Source organism: Acanthamoeba castellanii (assembly GCF_000313135.1).
Source record: "Acanthamoeba castellanii str. Neff unplaced genomic scaffold scf7180000084741, whole genome shotgun sequence".
NCBI classification, from domain to species: domain Eukaryota; phylum Discosea; order Longamoebia; family Acanthamoebidae; genus Acanthamoeba; species Acanthamoeba castellanii.
In genome coordinates this window covers 45122-61953 of record NW_004457702.1, presented here as the reverse complement: position 1 = coordinate 61953, position 16832 = coordinate 45122, and the positions used below count along the sequence as shown (strand labels likewise).

At 56.9% G+C, this 16832-nt stretch overlaps 6 protein-coding genes across 6 annotated transcripts; 2 read left to right on the top strand and 4 right to left on the bottom strand.

Moving 5' to 3' along the window:
- Positions 1-30: 30 nt before the first annotated feature.
- ACA1_171270 (uncharacterized protein) lies at positions 31-904 on the bottom strand (the record flags this gene model as incomplete). The annotated part of the gene is made up of 2 exons (XM_004356401.1): positions 31-302; positions 367-904. The coding sequence occupies 2 exons, from the start codon at positions 902-904 to the stop codon at positions 31-33; spliced, it is 810 nt and encodes a 269-aa protein (XP_004356454.1).
- Positions 905-1139: 235 nt separating this feature from the next.
- ACA1_171260 (uncharacterized protein) lies at positions 1140-2302 on the top strand (the record flags this gene model as incomplete). The annotated part of the gene is made up of 2 exons (XM_004356400.1): positions 1140-1437; positions 1527-2302. 2 exons carry the CDS (start codon positions 1140-1142, stop codon positions 2300-2302), a joined length of 1074 nt encoding a protein of 357 aa, XP_004356453.1.
- A 140-nt stretch (positions 2303-2442) lies between these two features.
- ACA1_171250 (NADbinding domain 4 domain containing protein) lies at positions 2443-8847 on the bottom strand (the record flags this gene model as incomplete). Its single annotated transcript, XM_004356399.1, has 31 exons — positions 2443-2497; positions 2560-2664; positions 2758-2870; positions 2963-3013; positions 3087-3186; positions 3267-3373; positions 3456-3580; positions 3650-3868; positions 3942-4064; positions 4145-4436; positions 4598-4687; positions 4766-4971; positions 5046-5134; positions 5218-5360; positions 5455-5548; positions 5623-5703; positions 5796-5858; positions 5938-6023; positions 6106-6197; positions 6266-6365; positions 6483-6598; positions 6704-6872; positions 6969-7121; positions 7262-7388; positions 7484-7585; positions 7670-7789; positions 7876-8063; positions 8138-8288; positions 8369-8483; positions 8633-8648; positions 8794-8847. 31 exons carry the CDS (start codon positions 8845-8847, stop codon positions 2443-2445), a joined length of 3645 nt encoding a protein of 1214 aa, XP_004356452.1.
- A 131-nt stretch (positions 8848-8978) lies between these two features.
- On the top strand, positions 8979-10632 carry ACA1_171240 (ribosomal protein L7Ae protein; the record flags this gene model as incomplete). Its single annotated transcript, XM_004356398.1, has 7 exons — positions 8979-9052; positions 9148-9264; positions 9344-9394; positions 9489-9960; positions 10060-10233; positions 10281-10388; positions 10483-10632. 7 exons carry the CDS (start codon positions 8979-8981, stop codon positions 10630-10632), a joined length of 1146 nt encoding a protein of 381 aa, XP_004356451.1.
- Positions 10633-10761: 129 nt separating this feature from the next.
- Positions 10762-13579, bottom strand: ACA1_171230 (Arf GTPase activating protein; the record flags this gene model as incomplete). Its single annotated transcript, XM_004356397.1, has 11 exons — positions 10762-10990; positions 11077-11110; positions 11238-11315; positions 11392-11568; positions 11799-11873; positions 11968-12093; positions 12516-12618; positions 12859-12969; positions 13057-13144; positions 13318-13379; positions 13484-13579. 11 exons carry the CDS (start codon positions 13577-13579, stop codon positions 10762-10764), a joined length of 1179 nt encoding a protein of 392 aa, XP_004356450.1.
- Positions 13580-15295: 1716 nt separating this feature from the next.
- Positions 15296-16832, bottom strand: ACA1_171220 (uncharacterized protein; the record flags this gene model as incomplete). Its single annotated transcript, XM_004356396.1, has 5 exons — positions 15296-15694; positions 15756-16043; positions 16100-16192; positions 16227-16625; positions 16791-16832. 5 exons carry the CDS (start codon positions 16830-16832, stop codon positions 15296-15298), a joined length of 1221 nt encoding a protein of 406 aa, XP_004356449.1.

Sequence of the window (16832 nt, the reverse complement as noted above, 5' to 3'; positions counted from 1 at the left end):
TAGTAAACTTCCACCGAAAGGAGACAAAGTCTAGTTGTGTTTGACTCCCGGAATGAGCGAAGAGAGCCAGGGAGGGAGGTGAAGCTCTAGCCTCTTCTTGGGCGGGGGCGGGAGCGCCCAGGCCGGCAGCAGACCCCGCAGAGCTTCGGCCGAGCGCCTGTTAAAGTCGCAGTCCTCTATGCGGTTTTCCAGCCCGAAGTAGAACGTGAGTAACCTGGTGTCCTCCGGGCTGTAGAGGGTGGTCGTGGCTTGCTTGAAGCATAGCGGGTTATTGCCCTTCCTCATCGCCAATATCACCGCTTCTGTTGTTGACAAAGTGAGTTGGCACTATACAATAACGACGAACGGGGAAGGGCGCAGTGGTACTTGGATGCGCCTGGCGCAACTGTTCGAACTTGGCTTGGTTGACCTGCTCCTCGAAGCGGTCGCTGGTGAGGAAGACGACGTAGAACAGTGGGTCGGCAGATGGGGGGAGCGACTGATGCGCTTCGTGACCGGGAGGGAGGGCTGTGAACTGGTTGATCGTGCAGCGCACTTGGAAGGTTGAGAACAGGTGGCGCAAAGCTTGATCTATGCAGGTGTCGAGCGTGGACTCGTTGATGTACAGAGGGAGCGGTTGCCCCTCCTCTTCATCAGGTGCGACTGGGGAAGAATGGTTCTGGGCTCTCTCGTCAAGGTGCGCCACCAGCCCCTGGGTGATCTCGGTTTGACGGTGCACCTGCGCTCTTAGTTCTTCCAGGCTTTGCTTCAGCCGCTTGTGCTCTTTCTTCAGCGCCTTGCAGCCCCCGCAGCAGCGACGAGGTGGGCGGAGTTGCTGCTCCTCCACTCCGCTATGGCTTGAGGAGGAGGGGTACAGTGCTTGCAGGTGGTGGTTGTAGGTGTGTCCAAAGCCGTGTTTGCTCATGGTGAAGTAAGTTGGTGAAAGTCGATAAAAGAAACAAAGCCCCTGGGCTGGAACATTATGAAGGCACATCCTTGTTCGGCCGAAACCAAAATTGTCAGCATTGTCTGGCCATTTGACGCTTTTCGGTTGAAGTCAGTCGGGCCATAAATCTGGCAGGGGCCTCAGTCTGTTATTGTATCGCACCTCCCGCACACAACAACTTCTCCCTTCTACGGTTTGCTGCCTTGCTACAGATATGTCTGTCGTCATTACGCCGTACCTTCCCTCCAAGAGAGTGGCTATTGGTCAGGGCCAGACCTGGAACGTCGAAATAAGGAACAACTCCGACGCCCAGCTTCCCGGCTCGCGACTCCACATCTTGTGCGACAGCTACAATAGCGCCTCGAGCTGCGTCGTGCCTGCCATCGCGCCCTGGGGAACCGTAAAGGTCACCATCACCGCCCACATCGACTCCCACAAGAGTATCGAAGACATGACGGGCTGCGTCACCTGGAAGTACAATGATGTCACCAGGCAGACGACAGACAGAATGGGTGCGTCCTCCATGCCCCCTCCCCCTCCCAACGCTTCCCTAAACGCCCACTCTATACCAACTGAAGAAAGTTCACCGGGTTCTATTCAGAGCGCTACATGGGCAAGCTCAAGGCCTTCGTTCCGCCCACTGGTGCGGTGGCCAAGTACAAGGTCTGCCTGTTCGGCCTCGCGGGGGCGGGCAAGAGCGCGTTCGTCAACGCGGTGCTCACCCTGGCATCGTCCGGCATGAGCGTAGTCGAAACGGCCGGCGTGGGCGGGTGCGCCCGGCACAACACTCGGCAGCTGGCCACCTACACCATCGACGGCGAAAACTTCGCACTGGTGGACACCTGGGGCCTCACCCTCACCACCTACCTCAACGACGACCTGGAGAACGTGGTCGATGGCGTCTTCCCGCGCAACTGGGGCATGGACATGATCTACGACCAGCACGCCAAGGCCATCCGGGACAACGCCAGCACCAGGCCCGAGCGCGCCGTGCACGTCATCCTCTTCATGATCACCCACAGCGCGCTCGACAAGAACGACGAGTGCGAGCTCATCAAGGCCAACTACGCCCGGCTGCAGGACAAGGCCGCGCGCAACCCGCTCGTGCTCATCAGCAAGGTCGACGAGATCGTGCCGGCCTTCCGCTCCAACCCGCTGGGCGACTACCCCGAGGTGCGCGCCCTCAAGCAGAAGGTGACGGACCTGCTGGGCATCCCTGAGAACCGCGTCTACGCCGTGGTCAACTACAAGGACGAGTCCGAGCGGTCGTTCCAGATCGACCGCAACACGTACCGCATCGTCGAGCACGCCCTCCGCACCGCCTCCGAGAACCTGCGCCGCGTCGCCGAAGAGCCGCCCACCACCTTCGAGTGGTGAAGCCACAGGGAACGAGCGTCGAGCGTATCATCGCCGTGTGGCCTTGGGAAAGAGGTGTGTAATTAACGGGAGGGGAAGAAATGAAACGCAAAACTTGATCTCCGTGGAGTCCCGGAGGTGGTGGTGGTGGGGTGGTCTCTCTAGAGCCTGGCCACGACGGGGAAGTCCGCCAGCAGAGCTTTCCGGTCGAGCACCCTGACGAGGAGAAGGGGATGAGCCACAATCAAGATCACATGGGTGGGGGAGTGGGGTCGGACCCTTGCCGGAGGGGTTCACGCCTGAAGGAGCCGATGTGGTGTACGAGGGCGTCGAGCGCCTTCTCCTCCTGCCAGTAGGGCGACAAGTGCAGCAACACCTCGCGTCTAGAAGACCGGCGTGGGTGAATCAAAATTATTGGTATCAGTTGTTGTTCCAGCTTGCGAATAAATGGTGCAGAGAGTAAATGTGGGGCGTACCCGCTGGTGTATCTCTCGCCTCGGGCCTTGAGGATGCCCCAGTGCTTGAACACGGTGAAGGCATTATGGAAGGTGTCCTTGCTGTTGGCGTCAAAGTGCTGAAGCACTCCGCTCTACACATACACACACGGTGTATATGATCCGAGGCGATCGTGTCCGGCGTTAGCACCCACGACAAGGTGGAAGGCTCGGTGGAGCGGCGTACCTTGAAGAGATGGTCGGCGAACCACTGTGCGTTGTCGATCAGAGTGGTGCCCTGCGCGCGAAATTGAGCGGGTTAGCCGGGTGTTTGGTGGTGCGTGGAGACACCAGCCAGGCGGTACGCATACCTGCACGGTGCGGTCGTGGAGCGCAGAGAAGAGGGCGAGGGAAGCCAGCCAGTAGCTGTCGATGAACGGCCAGAAGAGCAGGCACAGGAACGTGAAGTACCTAAGGAATGGGTGGAAAGAGGCAAGCGTCAGGGGATGGGCCATTGGCACTTGTGCGGGCACTAGAACAGGGTACGGTACCGTTCGCCGTGGGGCGGCACAAAAATGAGAGAGTGCTGGTGATCGGCAGAGGTCTTGCTCTGGAAGAGGCCCTTCTCGATGAACCAGCCCAGCAGCTGTTCGTAGTCCTGCTCAGCCACAGAGACACGCCAAGCAATTCTCGGGTGAGACGCGTGCGCTAAGAAGAACCGACATTCGCTCTGGGCGTACCTCCTTGCCTGTGGGAATGAACTCGAACTTGAGCAGGCTGCAGAGGAATGCGATCCGCGCGAAGAGCTCGTCCTTCCTGACGCCCACTTGTCCCGCACCAGCGTCACCGATGACGGTCGAGCGCCCTAGTTTATTAGAAAGTACACTCGTGTGAGTAGGGGTGGGTGGGTGGGTGGGTGCGTGGGTGGACGTACCGAAGGAGTAGAGTGCCACGGCCATGATGCACTCATCCTTGAACAGGTGCACGATTTGGTTGCGGTAGTAGCCCAGATGTACCCAGTTGCGCTGATCCTGGATGGTGATGTAGTTCGGTTCCAGGCGCCGGTTGCGCTCAATGATCAGGGGCTGCAGGAGCCTGATGGCCCGCGTCACCACGTAGTTCACCGGGTGCAGAATGGGGTCGTTCCAGCCGCCTAAAACATGATTGTGATTCGGGCGTGAGTGAGGAAAACAAAAGATTCAGCACAACAACGCGGTCAAACGCACCCTTGGCGATGATGAGTTCCTTGAGCCAGGAGAACTTCTCGATGAGGTCTTCGACCTTGATACCGTTCCTTTGGGTCAGCACCAGCGCGGCCACAATGCCGGTCGACATCGACACGATATTGGCTGTGGACGCACAATAAAGCGGTGTAAGCGACCATTGGCGTTGCATGGCAGCAATCGCGCATCCACGGAGGTATGATTACCTTCGATTTCCTGGCAGATCTTGAAGGCCAGATTGTTGATGGCAATCCTGCGGTGGTTCTTGTTGGTCCAGGGATTGTAGGGTTCCGCTTCGGGTCTGACGGCGACTTGGCTCTCCGACGGACTAGGGCCGGCGGCGTCGACCTTGGCCGGTACGGCGGTGGGAAGACCGGGCAGGGAATAGATGTCGAAGGGGAGGGGAGGGCAGTCCCCATGGGGACCCAGAGCGCGCTTGTCGGGGTTGGTGGCCACCTCCTGGCTCATGAACGACCGCAGAGAAATGGGGTTTCCGAACTGCACATTGATGCGCCCAAAGTCTTGTGTGTGTGTGTGTGTGTGTGTGTGTGTGTGTGTGTGTGTGTGTGGTGTGTGTGTGTGTGTGTGTGTGTGATTAGTGCGCGGCCGATGCAATCGCAACAGCAGCACAGGCGAGAAGTGGTACCGAGCGAGAGCACCCAATGGGCGGCAGCGAGCAGGGCGCGAAGGGAGGGTTTCTGCTTACTCTCGCCCATGAGCTCCTTCACGTGCTGGCTCTCCTCCACCACCTGACAAGGTCGTGCGACGGGTCAGCAAGGGAATCGTCCCTAGAGCCGTCGCGCAACCAAAGATTTAGTAGAAGGTACCTTTTCGTAGGAGACACCGATCGGGACGAAGTGCACGTCCTCCAGCGTTTGCTTCTTGGCGCTTCCGGCGTTCCTGGTCGAACGGTTGGGCTTGAGCATCTCCTCAAAGAAGGGATCGGTGATGATCGAGAGGAGACCCATCTTGGGCTGGATCATCTTGCCCGACCTGCTGCGCGTGCCCTCGATGAAGAACTCCACGGGGTACCCTGCCCAGAAGCGACACATAGTAAGTAATCAGTAAGCTGAGACCGCGTAAGAAAAGAAGCAATGCGCGTTCTACCATCGAGGAGTAGGCGCTGGGTGTATTCAGTGAAGATCTCACGGTACAGCTCGTCCTCGCCAAGCGACCTCCGCATGAAGAAGGCACCGCTGTGTCCACAACGAAGTGGAATTAATTGAGTGTGTCAGTGCGGGAGAGTTCTTCTAAGGGCAAGGAGAATGGCGCGCGTTACCTGTGCCTGAAGATCCACCGAACGAGGAGCATATTCAGGAAGTCGTCGCCGGCGGCGATGTGCGGGACAGGCAGTTGGAAGGAGTAGAATATGTAGGACACGATCAGGAAGTCGATGTAGCTTCGATGCGACGGAATGAGAACCTGGTAGTACTCCCGAGTTAACCAAATATTGCATGCAATGAAGAAACAAACAAACGCATCAATGCCTCTTGGAGCAGAAATGGAGGGTACGTACTACGGCCGACTTTTCCTTCTTGAGCGTGGTGCCAAACAGCTCCTTGACGGCTTCCAGACCCACTTGGTTGATTACCACTCCCGAATACAATCGCCTTCAGGGGAGTAGCACGTGAAGGTGAGTGTCACTATCAATGTGTTGATTGTTGGTTGGTGGGGTTAGATGTACCGGTAAATCTTTCTGAACGCCCAGGCGAGCGAGCGGAGTACGGCAGGCGAGGCTTCGGCACCCATGACCTCCAAAATATTCCTGTGGGCATGATCGAGCATGTATGAAGAAAGGTGAATCCTTGGCGCCTCGCAACGTGGCGATGAATGCTGCGAACAACGAGCTGGGCGTACTTGGCTCGTGACTCGGCAACCTGGATGGACACCTGCTTTGTTGATACCTCACGGGCGATGGCCCTGTGGAAATGGAGACAAGGAATTAATGAGGGGTGCTCTGTTGCTGAAGCGACGATGTGCACGAAAGCCGGAAGCGCACCGTTGCACTCGAGGAGACGACAGCACGAGCAGCTTGAGCTGCTCGCCAGTGCGGGAGATGCCTGCGTTGTTCACGATCAAGTTGGACTACAAAAATTGTCGTTTGTCAAGCACTTCTGTCAGGTCGCTCTGCTTGATGTGAGTTGCAACCAAAGGAGGAGCGCAGTACCTTCATCGCGAACATAATATCGGCGAAGGGCTTCCTGGTCAACGACAGCCCGCTATAGACCAGGTAGTCGCCCTTCTTCGGCGGCCTCAGACCTAAAGAGAACGGTTTTCAGGTGAGATCCGCTCTCTTGGTGTGCGCAGAAGCGGTGAATGGAACAGACCTTTCTCATTGAGAGCGTAGGTGCGAAGGCCATAGGCATAGCGCATGAGGTAGTCTTCCCAGTCCAGCTTGGAGGCATCGAAATTGAACACCTCCTTCTCCTGCGGTTGTGTGTGTGTGTGCGCGTGCGCGTGCGTGCGTGTGTGTGTGTGTGTACATGTGAGGGCGTTAGTAACCAAGTTGAGGGTCGCGAAAGAACTAGAGCAAGGGAATCGAACGTCGGGAGTCATGCTCTGCAGCAGCTCGTCTGAGTTATCCACCGCGAAGATCCACACATTTTCGGTGAAGTGGCGGAAGGTCTCGGTGAACTTGGTCAGCCGCTTATCGATTTGGTCTGCGGGGATGAACAGGAGGGACAAGGCAAAAAGCCGGGTGAGTCTCCTCATCTCAGTGACGAGGCGCAAGCGAGGTGGGTGTTATGGCCATAATCACCACGTACCCAGCATTTTGGCGTTCTTCCTCACCTTCTTGTCTCCCACGGTGCGCGCCAGCAATTGGTAGATCATGGCCGGCACAGTCCATTTGAGGAAGTAGGTGATCTCGTACATGGGGTACGGCCCGGAGATGAACTGGAACGACGGACGTCCTAGCATGCGCTTGGGCGGATTCTGTGTGTGCATAGCAGGAGCGGCGATGAGTGGTCAAGCTTGAGTAAGTGCCATACACCACACAGACCGGCGCCTTAACTTCAGAGGGAGCATTACCATGAGCCAGTAGGGCAGAAGACACTTGACAATGTGGGACCACCTGAGCGGATTGCGATGTGAGGTGCCGCTGTGGTAAATGGCGTAGCGATCTTTGCCCGCATTGTAGGCCGTGGCAGCGATAATGCAGTTCACCACAAAGTCGGCAGGCACCTGCGCACAAGATTACACTATAAGATTGGAGGCAGCAGAGTCTGGTGGGTGGTGGTGGGTGGTGGGTGGTGGTGGGTGGTGGGTGGTGGGTGGTGGGTGGTGGGTGGTGGGTGGTGGGTGGTGGGTGGTGGGTGGTGGACCTGATCGGTGGCATTTTCCAGGTGGCCAGGCAGGAACTTGAGAATACCGAATCCGCACGCGGCGTAAAGTCCGCCAGCAGCAGCGAGAGTGTCAATCCAGCCGGGTACCGGGTCGCGATTCACCGCACTGTACGAACACCGCAAAAGGTCAATGCGCACACGTCAGGAGGGTTGTACAGGCCGATCAGTAATGAGGGTATGATGGGAGCAATGCGATGGTACTTGATGATGGCAGGCCGGCAGATGGCGAGCGGAAGATTGCCTCGCTTCTTCAGGAACATGTGCTCAGCCAGGCTCTTCGTGAACGTGTAGGTGTTGGGGTATCTGCAACGAGCGGTGAGTATGGAGAATGGAATGAAGTGGGAGTGCGGTACAACAAGTGTGTAGAGAGCAAGACGCAGGGCGCACCTGCCGAGGAGCTTCTTGGTCTGCTTCTCGACGTCCTTGGGGTGCATCGTCAGCAGTCGATTGAGCAGTTGCTCGGGCTCGAACGGGAACGGGTAGGCCTTTTCTTCGATGAAACCCGTCCTGCAATCATTGGCAGCACAGACACGGTGGGTCAGTTGGTCTGGCGGGTCCTGTGTCTTGTGATTGTGAAGGCAATGGCGCAATACCTGTTGCAGCCGACGTAGGCCGTGGAAACGTGCGTGAAGATCTTGACGCGTTTGGCGCTCTTGGCAATCTTGAGCACGCGCAGGGCAGCGACCACGTTCTGGTTGATGGCGTCAAGCAGTGGCTCCGTGAAGGAGATGGTAGCGGCGCAGTGGATGAACACTGTCACTTCCTCCACCACTTTCTTCATCTGCAGGAGCCAGTCACTAGAGGGTGAGACAGGGCCTGCTCTAGGTGTGCATATAGGAATTAAAATGAGTGTACCTCTTCGGCGCTGAGGCCCAGGTCTTCGTCGAGGATGTCACCCTTGAGGACTTCGACCTTGTCCTTGACCAGCTCGGCAAATGCGCGATCGCCGCCCAGTGCCTTGCGAAGCGGGTTGAACAGCGGCGAGCTGAGAACCTCCTTCTGGAACCTGAACCGCGCATGAGCAGCCTCGCCGCAATGATGCGTGTGCGCGTCTCAAAGGCTGGAGAGGAGGAAAAGGCGACGAACCTCTCTTCAGCAGAGCAGTCCTTCTTGGGCCGGATGAGAACGAAGTACTTGGAGACGCCGGGCAGGTCTCGCAGCATCTTCTCCAGCAAAATCTTGCCCAAGAAGCCGGTCACACCTGCAAGTGAACGTTCAACATATAGTGAAAAAGGCGTTGGCCATCGACGCAAAGCGAATTGAACTCTTTCAGATTTATCAGCAAATAATCATATTATAATTGCTGAAAATTCAATCAGTGAGTATGGATAGAGGGAACGGAGAAGCTACCAGTGATGAACACAACCTGGCCATCGAAAAAGTCATTGATGAACTGTAAAAAGAAGAAAAGAGGGAAAGATTAGCGTTAATGAATGCGCAAGTAGGAAATCGTCAAAAATCGAGAGCAGCCCAATAGCGTCCGAAGACGGCGCGAAGAGATGCGTGCACACCCCAGGAAGGCGCTGGATTGGCCAGTCCAGGATGGGGGCTCCGGGTCCTTCCATTCTGTTGGCGAATGCACACCGTTCACCACGTCCTCAAAGTGGCCTACAAGCAATAAGCGCGGACCAACAGGTTCTCTTTCTTTCTCTTTCTTTTCTTTCTCCCGTTTCTTTCTCGTGATCGAAGGAGAGAGATGGAGGCCGGAAGAACAACCTCAGGAAATAAGCCCGCAACTCCTGCCACGGCCAAGCGAAAGGCCAGCCACCCGTACGTGTGTCTCTTTTGCATCCCGGCGTCACGATTCTTCCTCTCTTCATCAATCTCAGATTTCGCTCATTCAACCATGTGGTGGGGGAGTGCAGTCTGGCGCAGGAGCTGAGGGCTGGGATTGGTGCGCTGGCAAGCAGCAATGTAAAGAAGAAGGCCAAACAGGCGAGCAGCTTCAAAGTCCACCTCGGCTCTCCCTTCGTTCTCAAGTGGTGTGTTATCCCTTCACCCATCCCACTGTTCGTCCGCGGTTGTGGTGGTGCTTACTGAGCAGCTGCTGTGTACATGCAGGTCGCCCGTCGCGGAAGACGTGCGAAACGAAGTGGTGGAGCGTTTGTCTCGGTATGCCCCTTTCTCGCGCCACACATTCACGCCGCACTAGTGCATGTGCTGTGCCTGTGACTGACCATGGCGGATATTGCTTGGACGCGGGCAGGGAGCTGGGTGAGTATAAGCGGATACGGGTTAAGAAAGAGCGAAAGAAGCGAAAGGCGCCACCTGCAGGCGATCAATCAGCGTCCGCTACAAACACACCTAGTGCCAACAAAAACAAGAAGAAGCGAACCAAGAAGACGAATAAGAAGACGAAGAATAAGGAAGATAAGACGACGGCGACGGCGACGGGGACACCGGCGGCAGTGCCCAAAGACAAGGACGTCATGGAACTCGAAGGAGAGGCGGAACAAAAAGAGGTGATGCAGGTAGCGACAAAGCCTTTGAAGGAGAGGAGCGGCAAGACTCAGGCCAAGGACACAGAGGCCGACGCCGAGGCGCGGGAGACTGCGCGCCAGAAGCTCATCGCCAAGCGACAAGAGGTGAGGGAGAAGTGCACGTTCATGGCCGTCGGACTCAACGCCGTGACCAAGGCCCTGGAGGACAAACAGCTCGAAGTGGTAGTCGTGTGCAAGGTTCGTCAGTCCTACTGGCCTCCTGGCCTGGAGCCAGAGCAAGCCTTTCTCCTTGACCCTTGACCAAGGAGCTTCGTAATCGAATCGCGTCGTGTGCAGGACGTTGAACCGGCGCGTCTCGTGCAGCACATCCCCGTGCAGGCGTTTCTCACGGGCGTGCCTCTGGTGCCCCTGAGCGGCGACCTGAGTCTGCGGCTGGGCGCCATATTTGGGATTCGCACGGTCATGGCCATTGGCTTCAAGGTCAGCTCTTCCCTTCGTGGCTATGTCCTGGTGTACTGATTTACGGGTCTGCTTCCGTGGGGCGTGGGCTTGTACAGAGGGGCACCGAACACCCGCACGGCGATTTGGTTGCGTTCCTCAAGTCGCAGGCTGTCCCACTCAACATCCCCTGGCTACTTCCCTGCAAGACCGCCACCAGTGGGCAGGTGCGCGCTCACTACACTTCCTTCCGGCTGCTGTTGTTGGCTAGGTCTGTCCGTGCTTGGTGGCGCTAGCTATCTAATCATCGGACGTGTACAGGCGGGAAGCGCACAGGCAGACGGCACCGCGACGACAGTGACAGTGCCCGAGCCGCTCCCCTTGCACTCGTTCAAGGCCAGGGTGGCCCAGCCCAATCGGTCAAGCAGCAGCAGCACGCCCCAAAAGCAAAGAGGAACGCAAAAGGCCTAAGAACAAGAACTAGAGCACAGCCAAGCTTTAGTAGTAGTAAGGTCACAACAGAAAGAGAAGAGGGAAAATGAAGCGTAGCGGTGGCCGTTGTCGAGCCCTTGTCAGGGGTTGGGGCGCGTACGGCCGCGCTCAGATGAGGCTGCCGAAGGGGTTGAAGCCCGCGTTGGTGCCGTTGCTGCCGGCGGCAGGCGGGGACGGAAATCCGCCCGAGGAGTAAGCCGGAGCCGAAGAGGCGAAAGGATTCGGGGCCATGGCGGGAGACAGAGCCGGAGACAACGGCGTGGGTCCGGTTGCGGTCGGGAAGAATGGCGAATGGCTCGGCGACGGCGACGAGGCGGCCATGCCGATCCCTGGTCCCCTGCTCACAGGCGCTACAGAGAGCAAGACACGGATCAATCACCCGATTGGGACGGGCTGCACAAGAACGAACGACTGACAACGAACCTGACGGCGCTGGGGCAGAGGAAGAGCCAGCAGGCTTGGATGCAGAAAGCGGCGAGAGGTCGGCAAACACTATCGAGACCCGAAAGGTCATAGCCATCAGCACGCGCATATCAGAGCCTCGAAAAGAAGAGTAAGGCAGAGTCGGAGGGGAGAAGCCGTACAAGCGTCGTTCTGCTTCGCGTGGGCGGCAGGAGCCCCGCCAGGTCCGCTGGAGCCGTAGGGTGCGGGAGCGAGCACGCCTGGTGGGCGCGCGATGACGTCAGCATCATTGCTGTGGCGGTTCTATCCACCTGATTGCAATCGAGGAGAACGCACCTCCACTGGTGGGGCCTGACGCGGGTCCTGCAAGGAAGGGGTTGTGGCCCATGGCTGCAGCTGGTGGCATACTGCCCCCCATGCCCGGGTGCATGACAGGGGCTCCCGGGTAGGCCGCCACCATACCGGGTGCGCCGGCACCAGGCCCTATATGAGGGGGCATCATCATGCCCGCACCTGCGGGAGGAGCGCCGCCGAGGGTCATGCCGGCCATCCTCTGTTGAAGCAGGAACTGCTGCTGCTGGATCCACTGCTGCTGCATCACCAAGTACTGTTGTTGCTGCTGTGGCGCCATCTGCTGGAAGACTGAGGCAAAGATGAAGGAGAGAATGAGTTGAGATGTTTGAGCGCAATAGACGTCAACCTTGCGTGCTAGCTCAGCCTTAACGGCGTGCGGGTGAGCTTACCCTGCGGGCTGACTTGCTGGAAAGGAACAGCACCACCCTGAGGGAAAGCGCCCATGCCGCCAGCAGGCATCATCCCTGGCACACCTGACACTGAGAGGCTTCAGAAGCGGCGGCCACAAAACCGACGAGTCGCACCAGCGACGGACGGAAAGGGAGGATTAGGGCGTACCAGGGCCACCTCCCATGTGAGGAGCGGGAGCGACGCCTCCGGCAGGCGGCGGCCAAACGGTGGAGCCCATGGGGTTTTTGGTGGGCTCCGGGTGTGTGAAAACCGACTCTAGGCCGCTAATACCGCCTGTCGGTACAACCAAGTGGTTAACACACGCACAGCACAAAATACAAGACCGAAAGCACAGTTGATACCTGACGGAGGGGCATGGCCACCAGTGGCGGGTGGGGGGAACTGCTGCGGCGGAAGCTGCGGCGAGCGGGTGTGCGCAGCGGGGACGGGGTGGATTGGTTCCTCACCCCAAGATACCAAGAAGGGGTCCTAATCCAGAAATGCGCTGTAAGCAAGCGCGCACGAGAAGCCAGCAGCTGACACTTATTCACTGTGGTGTGGTACCTTAGATTTGGTGGGTTGAACTACGCGTGGCTCCTCTCGTCTGGGCGCCGAGCCTATCACGGTGAGTGAATCGACGTGCAAGATTAGAAACGTGCAGCTGTATGCATTGGGTGAAAGTTGTTGGTTGTCCAAGAAAAGAGGGAGTCGTTTACCGTTGTTGCCCAGCGGGAGGTTGATGTTGTGAGTGATGGAGATAGGGGGAATGTCCCTCCCCAAAATTGACTCAATGGGCTCCACCCTCGGCGGTTCCTCATCCTGCGTGGCGCGGCTTAATTGTAAAAAAATAATAAAAAAAAAATGCAAGTAAAGAGGCGGCCGAGCGTACCCTCTTCTTGCTGCGTGATTGCTTTTCACTGCGTGCGCCGTTGTTATTACCTCTGGCAGCACCAGGCCTCGCGAACCTGTTGGCGACGGGTTAGAGAGAGAGAGAGAGAGTACACGTGACGTGTGCCAGCAGCGGACAAACGTGTGTGCGGTGAGCGAGGAGCGGAGGACGTGCCACTTCTTCCTCTCGTATTTGAGCTTCATGAATTCGCGCACGCGCGCCCTGTCGGTGGATTCGGGCTCAGGATAGTCGCTCGGGGTCCAGTAAGCCAACCAGATCTCCTTCGCGCGCTATGATATGTGGCACAGGCCGCCACTTGGTTAGCGAGCACGCATGCAGCAATAGTGAAGCTCGGGACTGAAACATACGCCGTTGCCCATCTCCTCGAGGAACTGGACCTCCTCAGGCTTGAACGAAGCCATGGAGATGGATTTGACATGGTGCTGGAACTCGCGACTGTGTTATGTGTGCGGACCAGAGAGGAGGTCAGCAGACTGCCCACAGGGGCAACCAGAAAAAAAAATTATCAAAAATCAAATCTAGGGAGAAGATCGGCAAGGAAGCCACAACTGACAACTGCTGGAGAGGCTGAAGGGGAATCGAGATATACAAGGTATCAGAGTACGTACTGAATACCAGAGCAAGTGGTACAAACAAACGTGCCGAGAGTCGTGCAAGCGTAGAAGGGTCCCTTTGAGAGTTGAAAAAAAATGAATATAATAAAATAAAAAGTGTGATGCCAAAAGAGAGAATGTCACAAGGGGCAAGAGAGGGAAGCGCAGCAAGGGAGGGTACCTTCTCAGAGCAGTCGAAGCATTTCTTGTTCTCGGGGAGCGTCAGCAATTTCCTGAGGATTTTTTGGTGCTTCTCATCCAACTGCTTTTTGTTCATTTTATGTGTGTGTGGCGCAACTCAAGCTGCCCCAACTACACGCAGCGTTCTTCTTGCGATCGCCGTCACAGAGCACCAGCCTTTTTGTTGGGGGGGGGAATAGATTGGCTTGGCGACGTCGCAACAAGAAAACCTCTTTTTCCTGTCGTTTCTTTTCATTTCACGCTGGTACAGAAAAACTGCCATCAGTTCCAGATATCTTGATCTCAGTTTTTCTCAGATCAAGATATATGGATGGAAAAGGTGTCTCACTATGTGTGATGTAGGATTACAAGAGATACATGAAAGCTGAGCTCAGTTTCAAGTGTTGATGATGGTGTAAGAGGTGCTGAGGATGGTGAAGACAAAATGGCCACTCTTGCTCTTGGTGACAAAGAAGGTCACCTTGCTCTGGGGTGAGCCAGGCATCTTGTGTGTGATGACACCTTACCTTCTCAATGTGCTTTCCATCACAGTGTGCATGGCCAAAGGACTCCAACCTCATCATCACCACACTTTTCCAACATCTCAACAAGAAACACTCCAGGCTCTCCAGGCACATCCTCTATTTGCATGCTGAGAACAGAGGTTAGAGTGTGGGCCCATAACCTATTGTGAGTAGTGTGCAGGTTATGTGTAAGTGTGTATTTATTGTAGAGAGGTTGGAGACAAAGACAAAGTGTTTAGTGTGTATTGGTGATGTATTTATTGAGGGTGAGTATGGCCAGTGGCCAAGCGTGTTGCGCCATGCAGTGGGTTGGGAGGACGTGGCTTTGGTGGGTACCCTGCCAGCGCCTCGACGTGTTGGAGGTGAAGAAGACGAGAAGCTGAGAAGCTAAAGAGACGTGAAGATGTCTGAAAGGAAAAAGGTAATGTATTGAGGAGATCTGAAACGGTACAAGTGTGAAGTCAGAGGAAATAAGAGGGAATAAAGAAAAGAAAGGTAAACATAAAGAAAGATAGAGAAAAAGAGAGAGAGAGAGAGACGAAGAGTATCCAACACGACGCCCACACCCCCGCCCCGTCACTTTGAGATGGCTGCTTTCTTGGCCGCAACAACAACAACAACGCAAAGCTCCACCTTGGGACCCGGAAGGCGGACCCTTTGCTCTACTTTTGGCTGTTGCTGTGCCGCCGCCACCTTACCAATGTTGGCTGACAAACTCTGCCAGGCTTGCCACCACTGGCCGCGGCTCCCCATACCGGCACCGCCGCACAGTGGCGGCAGCCTGATGCGGCAGGCGAGCATCACACCCCCAACAACATCCAACATGTGGCAGGCAGCAGCAGCAGGTGACAGGCAGCAGCAGGCGGCAGGCAGTCGCAGGCGAGCTCACGCCCAAACAACAACGTGCAACATGACGCGGCATCCAGCACGCGAGCATCTCGCCCATGCAACATCCAGCCGACACAACACGCACCAGGCAGGCATCGCGCCCCAACAACTACGTAGGCAGCCCACTGCCGGGACGGTAGGTGGGAAAAAGATAGCTGTTTTCCACCTTTCACAAGACGGGAAAAACCACCAAAAGCCAGCACATTGAGGTCACCTTTTTCCACCTTGAGTAGGTCGAATGGTTGTATTGAAAAAGGTGGACAATTCCATCTTCACCTGTCCACCTCCTGTCCACCTCCTGTCCACCTCCTGTCCACCTTGCTAGTCGTCGTGCTGGTTGTGCTCCGCGCCGCTGGTCGCGCTGGTCGTGCTCCGCGCCGCTGGTCGTCGTGCTGGTGGCGCTAGTCGTCGTGCTGGTCGTGCTCCGCGCCGCCGATCGCGCTGGTCGTGCTCCACGCCGCTGGTCGTGCGCCGCTCGCCGGTGTGGCCCACCTGTCGCCCAGGTGCCACCTAACGCGATGGTTATAGAGCAAGCCCGCATGTTGTTGCACGAGGTGGACGCGCTTGGCGACGGTCCATCCATTCCACCCAAAGGGAAGGTAGAACCGTCGCTGGCTGAGCCGGAACTCGAGAAAGCCATCGCTGACGCCGCGCAGATCGCCAAGCTCGAGCTCGACCCACGCCTTCACCACGTTGTCGCAGGCAATGCGAAGCAGACGAGATATCCTTCCGATCACGACACACTGCGTCTCGGACTCGTCGAGGATGGCGTGTCGTGAGTTGTCGATGATGAACCGTATCTACAATTAAATAAAGAATTAGTAATGAGAAGCAAAACACAACACTAGCACACTATCGTACGTTTGGATAGTCTTCGGGAACACGCAAGGCGATCCCATCGCCTGGTCGCAGGAAGTGGCCGTAGTAGTGGGCCGACTTGTGCGAGGTGATGTCGTCCGCTATCTGGACGCCCTCGCCCAGCTCACGGCTGACTGCGTCGAAGAGGTTGCGCCTGCGGTCCCTCGTGATGCTGGTTGTTGTGCCACGAACGCTGAGCGTGTAGGGTTCCTTCCAGGACCCATCCACAGAGCTCACGCGGGGCAGCCCAGCGTATGCTCGGTGGCGAATGACGGCGTCCTTTTGGTGCGTCTTAACAACAAAACCAGAGGTTAGCAAACGTTAAAAAACATGCAACAAAGCCGTACCTTCACAAGAATTGCACGTTCGGTGTTGATCTGGTTCGTCCTATGCGCGGTCATCTTCGCCGCGAGGTGCCGCTGCTCCCACAGGCGCGTGTCCTGCACCCATGGGGGCCCGAGGAAGCGAATCAACTCCGGCCAGTGTTGCGCGACCTTGAAGTTCGGAAATTTGAAGCTGAGTGGCTTCTCTCCGCTCGTCGTCGTGTCGCTGGCCGCCGTCTCGGCCGTCCGCGACCGCTTCTTCGACCGCTTCTTCGACCGCGTCTTCTTTCGAGCTCGTCGCTCGCTGCCGCTCGGCAACGCCGCCGTAGAACTTGACCATGAGATGTTTCCATCTCTTGGTCAGCTTCTCGAGCTTCTCGAGGTCGTTGGCGTCGAAGCTTTCCTGCTGCAGGAGGCGGACGATATCGACGTGGATTTGCCAGCACTCGCGCTCCTGCGGATCGCTCACCCGCTCCTTGAACAGGAGCTCGGCGACCTGCAGGAAGCTGTCCATTTCGCCTCCTGTCAGCCCCGCCACCACCACCTTGCCCTGCGTGTCGTTGGTCGTGCGTGTGCATGTGCGCGTGCGCGTCCGTTGGTCGTGCGCGTGTCCGTTGGTCGTGCGCGTGTCGTGCAACTGGTGGGTACATCATCTGCACGCAAGTCAATCACTGAAAATGACAAAACAACAAAAATAATGTTGTTCATGGTGTACCTGACCAGCCTTGCTCAGCACATGGATGCTCTCAGCAATCAT